This window comes from Accipiter gentilis, chromosome 10 (genome assembly GCF_929443795.1).
Source record: "Accipiter gentilis chromosome 10, bAccGen1.1, whole genome shotgun sequence".
Lineage (NCBI taxonomy): Eukaryota > Metazoa > Chordata > Aves > Accipitriformes > Accipitridae > Astur > Astur gentilis.
In genome coordinates, this window is record NC_064889.1 from 16,358,173 (window position 1) to 16,366,094 (window position 7,922).

General features: G+C 37.4%; 1 protein-coding gene across 1 annotated transcript; it reads right to left on the bottom strand.

Moving 5' to 3' along the window:
- Positions 1-632: 632 nt before the first annotated feature.
- CFAP161 (cilia and flagella associated protein 161) lies at positions 633-6,705 on the bottom strand. Its single transcript, XM_049812359.1, is given in 8 exon segments — positions 633-1,271; positions 1,273-1,414; positions 2,384-2,457; positions 3,625-3,783; positions 4,584-4,668; positions 5,975-6,210; positions 6,387-6,476; positions 6,635-6,705. Coding segments are annotated over 8 exon segments (894 nt in total). The 5' UTR covers positions 6,698-6,705; the 3' UTR covers positions 633-1,226.
- Positions 6,706-7,922: the final 1,217 nt, after the last annotated feature.

The window sequence follows — 7,922 nt, forward strand, 5'->3', positions numbered from 1 at the left end:
CTTTGGAACCTGTTCTGAGAATGGAGATTTATGTAGTATTTTACTCAGAAATTCACTTACTTTGTGCAGAAGGAGCCCACTCTTGTGGTACAGTAAGAAATGGAATACATATACATGTGGCTTTACTAAGTGGATATAATGGAATGTCATACAATAAGAAGATTCTCTGTGGTGCTGTTTCACCTTCCATATAAAGACAGGTAACTCTATGAGTTATTGGCATCTGTTTTCCATGTCTTTGCACCTCATACTTGGTTGATTTTGTTGTTTAAGAAAATGTGAGTTCCAGCTTAAATTTTTACCTTTCTTGGGCCGTTTTTTTGGGTGTGGATTCTCTGGTGTCTAATTAGGTGTAAACACAGTCTATAATCATTTTCTTACTGCATAAACTTACAGTGTCTCTTTTTCTGCTTGGCATTTATTTTCATGAAACTTGTGGGGGCTTAATTTTCTTTGACAACTTTACCTTGCTGTCAAACTTGGTAGAAATTATTATGGATTGAAAAATTCTGTGGGTGGGAGGCAAATGGAACATAGTGATGCATGGAAAAGACTGTTAGAAGTCTCTAGTCTGTATCATTGTGCTCAAGTTCTTGGTTACTTGCCATTTAAATGTTTAGAATACATGGACAAATGTAAAAAACTCAATTTATACCTTTTTAAATTAATTCCCATAAATCAGAAGACAATCTCAAGATAAAGAGACCTTACTTCTGATTTTTTAATAATTGGCAACATTGTGCTAGACAGAGCATGGAACAAACTCAACAACCAACTTTCTTTCAGATGAACTTTCAATGTCAAAGTATCCCATGATAGCTTGCATGAGTTTGATTTTCAGTCTCTTGGAAACTGTACGCTCACCCTTTTAAAAAGTGTGACACTGGTTTGGTTTTGGAAGAATTAGCTAAATACACCCTGAAAGCCAGTAATTTAGTGAAAATATATTAGATTTCCTGGATTCTGACATCTTTTGCCATCAGTGAATGGGAAAATGAACCTTTCCTCATTTATGAATTTTTTATGTTGCGCATGGTTTATCAAAATTTATTAGATTTTGCCCTATGTATAACCTTGATGAGTTAATGAAATTATACAATATTACTAATGGTAGACTTTCATTTCCATTTTTAAAACATGTATCTCTAAAACTAAAATTTGCACAGAAAAACCAAGAATCAGAATCTCATCAACCTCTGTCAGCTGTAGTCTGGGATTTTTTTATTCTATGTCTCTTCATGAAACTCATTCTTTCTGATCCCTTCTGGGTTGAGGGTTTGGTCTATGAATCATTGTACCATCCTTATCGCTGGGATTTCCTGTAACTATTTCCCAGTAATTCTTATCTTCTTCAGCTTTATGGGAGTCTAGGTAAGTGTGACAAATTACTTCATATTCCTTTCCAAAATAAGACCTGCAAAGTCAAAGAAAAGGGGATGAGCAGGAGGAATTAATATATACACAAATTCAGCAAATCTGCATTATCTGTGAATTGTTCAAGGTTTTCTCCTGTTTCTCTTGGCTTATTCAGAAATATCACCATGCACTTTCAATTATCAGTACCTCATAAGAAACACAATAGCCCACTTTGTTTCCTATGAATAATTTAGGAATTGGAAATCAAAGGAAAATGCCACCTTTCTAGCTTCAGAGCTAAAGCAGTCCCATCAGTATAAGGCACTGATACATCAACTCAGTATGTACAAGCTGGTTAGGTTCTTATCACCATTCACACCACCATTTCTCTCTGACTGAGGAAAAGTCTGGCTACTTAATAACTGTTTCAGCCTCAAACTTTCAGACCTTGTTTTATCCTCAAAAACCTGATACAAATCCTCAGTCAGATCTTGTTCAGAATTTAATGGGAAACAATTGGTATACTCCTTAACAATGTTTAATCAATATTAATTTAACGCATGCATATTAACTTGAATTGTTGGATTAACTTCAAATTGTTGAGAGATTGATTCATATGGACACAAGCAACGTACAGTTTTATGCAGTGTGGCTTTAGTTAGTTCTCATACTTCCTTATGCTTCTTACTATACCATTTTTTCTTTAAAAAAAATAAAAATTCCAAACAACTGTAATTACTCAAGACATTCAAAGGGAGAACCACCAAGAACCTAGAGAAGGCTAGAAGCATGATATGATATGAATTAAAAAGAGAAAAAAAAACAAATAAGACTGAGCTGATTGTCTGCAGCATCACAGTGGCACACATCACAGCCCAGAAATGAAATAAGAGAAAGGAGAATGTGCATTCTGCATTCTTTTCCATTTCCTCAGTGCGTTCCTAAAGAAACTATCTTGCTTCTTACAGTAATTCTCCATGTTGGCACATCATTATGCACATTCCTGCCAGTCATAAATTATTCTTACCTTGTCCAAAAGTTCCTTGGAACTGCTAAGCTCCGATTAGTATGGCAATGAGTAATAATCATTTTAGAGTTTGCCTGGAAAAAAAAACAAGGGAAGATACTTGACAGGCATTTTTACACTAATTTTAACTGTTTTAATTCAAATTAAATGCTTTTATTTACGGCTTAGTGTAAGCCTGTGTTGCTCTCTATCACTCTGAGACTGCTCTACATTTAGAGTGAGATATTTTGCACTGTATCGGTTCTCAACACAACTGTCTTAACAGCTCAGACCAGCCAAATGCTTAGCCCTCTGGTCAGACACATTCTCCTGTCCAATACATTCCATTCCACTCCCTTGTATTGGGCACTTAAACATAAAAAAAATTTAAAAAATTCAAGCAAGTAGTAGAGAGTCATTCCAGTGACCTGTGCCATCAAGCTAATTCCTCTTAAAATTGATATTTGCCATAAGAGAGATCCATATTGTTTGGGGACACAGCCTAGAAATGGACCTTTATATTTTACCAATTTGCAATTTTTTCTGCATAACAATTAATTTTTAGTCACCCCCATTTACGCATACTGTGAATAAAGAATGCTGTCTTTGACAATTACATAATTTTGACTATGTTTATTAGTGAGCTGATTCATGTAAATGAGTCACAGTTCAAGGCTGTAGAGGAACAGTTACGTTTATGATATTTTGCTATATACCCAGTAGTTCAGGAAGCCTCGGAGTTATGTGGAACAGGAAAATATTGCATCTGCTTAATGTATTTACAGAAGGCTAAAAACCACATTTGGAAAAGCACCCACTTATTCAGGTGCTTCGGATTGGGGGTTGGTTTTTTTCTTTTTTCTTTTTTTTTTTTTTTTTTTTTTAATACTTTAAATTTAATGTACAGGAGTTCTTAACTAATCACAGCTCCTAATATTGGAAATGGAATTTAGTGTTCAGAAGTCCTGAAAAGCAGATTCTAAGTACTGCATCCTCACAACATGATAATGTCAACCTTTAAAAAATTCTGATGAGAAAAACTGAGCAAGTGAACCTCAAAATGAACACCAGAACCTAACAGTTGTATATGCAGATTCCCTGGTTAAAAAGATTGTTCCTTCTCTCTCCCCTTTCCCAAAATTACAGGTCAGAACTTACATAAGGAAAATACGTGAATAAAATGGACACAACATTTTTCTAAATACTCCATCTACTGTTTCAATTAAATCTTCATAATGTTTTCTACAGTTTTAATTTCTTACAGGAACTGGAAATCCTTCATATTCGAGACGCAGCTGTGGATCCAAGAAGGTAGCTTGCCAGCAAGTCAAATAGGAAAGCTCATTTGTCAAAAATACTTGCTGAAGGTAAGATTTTTTAGCAAATCTTATAAATGATTTATGGTCACTTGCTAGATATAACTGTAAATAAAAATATATATTAAGGACAGTTTAAATATAAAAGAAACAAGATATGTAATTTTAAACAATATTTTTCAACACAAAAAAATTTCTTTTGGCTCCTGAATAATCAGTCTGCCACACTAAAGCTACACATACAAAACCCATAACATAGATTCCATACTGTTGATAAACTCATTAAGTAGCTATTCTATATGTAGACTGGTGAATACTAATTTAAAATTGAACTTACATTCCAAAGATTCTCTCTCACCCAAGTGGTTATTAAGAGGGAAATTTTTTTCAAAGTTGTGGTGATTTACTTGGAGTGCATGTGTAATGTGTAACATCTTACTTGCTTCTAACTTGCAGAGGGAAACAAGGTTAATATATAATAAAAATCTGCTCCCTCAGAATGGTTTATCTTCACAAGAAATGAAATCTTCTCATTTTGGATTTATTTAAAGTAAAAAAAAAACAAACCACAACCAAACAACAACAACGACAAAACCAACCTTCCTCTAATGATGAATTCTTTCATGATTCACAAGCTAGTTTTAATTTCATTTTTTCTTTTCTTTTTTACAATCTCCTTTATCCAGTCATTCTGGCTGCCAGCCCCCTTGGTCTGCACACAGAGATCTTAGGCAAGTTGCATAAACTTTCTAAATAGGTGTTGCTTACCTTGATCAATGTATGATTCTGAATCTGTTCTGTAAAGCCAAGATGTTAAACCACTGTACAGCTTTATGTATGTATAGTAATTAAATGCACACTATCAGTATATGCTACCACTGCCATTTGCAACTTTATTGCCTTACCATTTGGTCAGAAAACCCTCCGGTTGTCCCAAGACCAAAGTTTTGCCCAAATCTAATTGGTTCACCCACTGCACCTCCATCAACACTGTTAAAATTGTAAAAAAGGAAGAAACAGGCATTCAAATAATCAGTTCTACTTTTCTTTTTTTTGGGGTCTATAATTAGGTCTTGTGGCAACACTTTGTATTAAGTTTATCTTTAAATATAGGTAAAATATCTTAACTGAAAAGACATTTCACACTTGACTTAGTGGTTAAAATATTTAACAGAATAGAAACAGACTGTATTGATTACTCTTTATGATGTATTCATTAACACACACTGTGGAAAGATAACATCCAATGAAAAACTAATGTGAATTCAGCACTGAGGGCCCCTTTAAAATATACTTAATACAAGCGTCCGAAAAAATCAGAGCCTAGAAGCAGAACAGTGTGTGTTTGACTCTCTGTAACTTAACATATGTTGCTAATAATATATGTAACTGACATTTAATAATTTGGTTCATTACATCAACATACATGCTGGTATATCCCTATTTCCAGCATGATTTCTGTATTTTTACATTAAAGACTCACTAAATTAAGTTCTAGGCTTTCTAAGTATGTTCAGCGTAAAAAACTTACGTAGCTGATGAACTTAGTAGTCAGTTAATGAGGGACTCAATAGCATTCAGTGCCAACGACTCTAAGATCAGAGAGCAGCTAAGCAAAAATATTTTGGTTGCAGTTCTAGAAGGCCTAAATTATGCTCTTGGGATCAAAATTCTTTCTTAGGTCTAAAGTGTTTTGCTCAATCAGGGTTATATGGGTAGCTTGCACTCTTATACACTATTATTATTGCTAAATACATGCACTCAGGCAGAGTCTTCAACTATTGAGCAGGACCCTGTTCTTCTGTTTCTTCTCCCACAAACATCTGAAATTAAATATGTCTTTGAGAGAGAGAATATGCTGTTTGGTTAGGGGTTTTCTTAGGACAACAGAAACACTGCCCATTTAATGTATGGCAAAAGCATTGATACAAATTCCTGCTTCAGAGACCTTATTTGCAGGAGAGTGAATAATAATAATAATAAGTGATATTTGGATGCGTTTTGTGTCTGAAATTTGGCCACATTAAAAACAGCTGCAGTTTACCAAATGATACAGTGAACTCAATTGTGTTTTCACACCAGTTCTAAGCTGAATTAAAATTCCTTGGAATTACTCACAGTAATATGTGGAACAGAATCAAGCTTAATGCATGACCAAAATTAAAGACTCTTTCTTAAATAAATTACCCTTACTCAGATTAATTTGTATATTAGCAAACTTCATTGCATACTTCTGAAAACAAGATACTGAAAGCTAAAATAATAATTGAAAACAAATGAGAATAAAGTTCCAAACCTTAAAATACAAAAAGAATTTCGACCCACAGGGTCCACACTCTTGACTGCACTAACTCCACAAGGGGCTGGCAATGATTTGGCTGAATACATGGATATTTCATCCAGATTAATTGCCAAAGTCAGACTGCCGCACACGCCAGGGTAATTCTCCACCGAGGATTTGTTGTCTGGGTTCAAAAGCATCACAGTGTCTCCAAAATGAACAAATCCATCCTTGGACACTGTCAGCTGTATCTAAATTAACATAAACATAATTTTTTTTTACAGAATTATCCGAACCTAATATGAGAACTATTAGAGCATACGAAACGCTAATCCGTAGCATTCTTAATGCGTAAAGAACACTAAGAACAGCTACGTTATTCTATTCGGAGTCATAGAGAATCGACATGATCTTCTTTAAAAATTACCTTCTTTAAAAGATTATCTTGAAGTTTGTTTATTTTCTGTATTAATAGTTCTCCTCGTTCTCTTTTATGCATAAAATCCCTCAAGCGGTCCTGCTCACAAAGGGAGAGAGGGGGGAGACGTTACCCAGCGCTCACAATCTCAGGTTTAAACTGAATTTAAAGAACTAGGGGGGAACACCGTGAAGTGAAGACGCAGGCAAGGCTCGCCGGGAACTAGAGAGGAGAGAAGGGCCCGGCTCCACCATTACCTCCTCCAAACAGGCGTCCTCCTTCCAGTTGCCGATGAGCACGCCGGGCCGGTAGGCCGCCATGGCCGCCGCCCAGGCCGCACGGCGTTCAGCGTCGCCATGGCGATCGCTCTGGCTAGCGATTGGGCGCTGGAGAGGCAGAGCCTGCCAATGAGCGGGAGAGAGCGTGGGGAGGGGGCGGGCTCTTTCTGCCCAGCGGAGCCGCGGCCCAAGAACTGAGGGAGGGAGCGGGAATGTTCGGGGGATCCTGAGGGGGGCGGGGGGCGAAAAAAGGCGATAAATGTTAAAACCAGATCCGGTAAGCCGACTGCCCCTCCTTCGGCCTGCCCAGCGTGGGTGGGGTTAGTGCAACTGGCACACTGGCAGACGGGAGCAAGCCTCTCGAATTTGTGTCCTCTTAGTACCCACCAGACCAAGATCTAGCGGGGAAAGGCCTCGGCAAGTAAAAGGAGAAAGAAAAAAAAAAAAGAAAAAAAAAAATCCATTCCCTTGTGTTTCTGCCCAGTCTGACGGGAGCTCTGAAGGCAGGAGGCCTGGTTTCTGCCGGGGTGGCTGGGCTGAGTCCCTGTGTCCCTGCAGGGGTGTGCTGGGAGGGCAAGCGGTGCTGCTGGGCCCAAAGCAGCTCTGCCACTTCCTCGCCCCTGTCCGAGGGGGTTTTGATCACCTGGCTCAATGCTTACGCCTTTTCAGGCGCCATTAGACGTGAAATTACTTATGTTCCTGGTTCAGTTGTGTGATAGTATAGTTGCACAAATGGAAGATGCTGAGACTCGAGAATTTGAGCCAAGCAATAGTCATAGCGAGGGGCTGTATTTACAATCGAGTAACCTTTCACACTCTGTATTGGTCAAAGAGGTGCATCGGCTTCACGCAACAAATGAGTTTGTGACACTAACGCTACAGTATTGGTGAATACTGCAAACAGATTAGGTGAATGTTTTGGTTACAAACGTTTTGGTTTGTTATTATTTTAGTTTTTAAATCTACTACGGCAAGATAAGCTAAGTGAATGTGCGATGTGTTTACTTTCCAGATAGCTTAAGTCAATGATTTGCAGTGATGGTGTAGGTCCTTGCACAGGAAATTTAATCCCTTTACAACTGTCATGGCTTTCTTGCAAGCTTACTATTGTAAGGTTTTGATGCTGGACAACTTAAAAAGCTTAAAAGGAAATGTTTTTTTGTACGGACAGCTGGGCTACATGCTATCATCAGCCAGTTTTGACAACAATTCACATGAAACCTGGCTCTTTTGTGTTTGTGGGTTTTTTAAACCAGAAGTTATTACA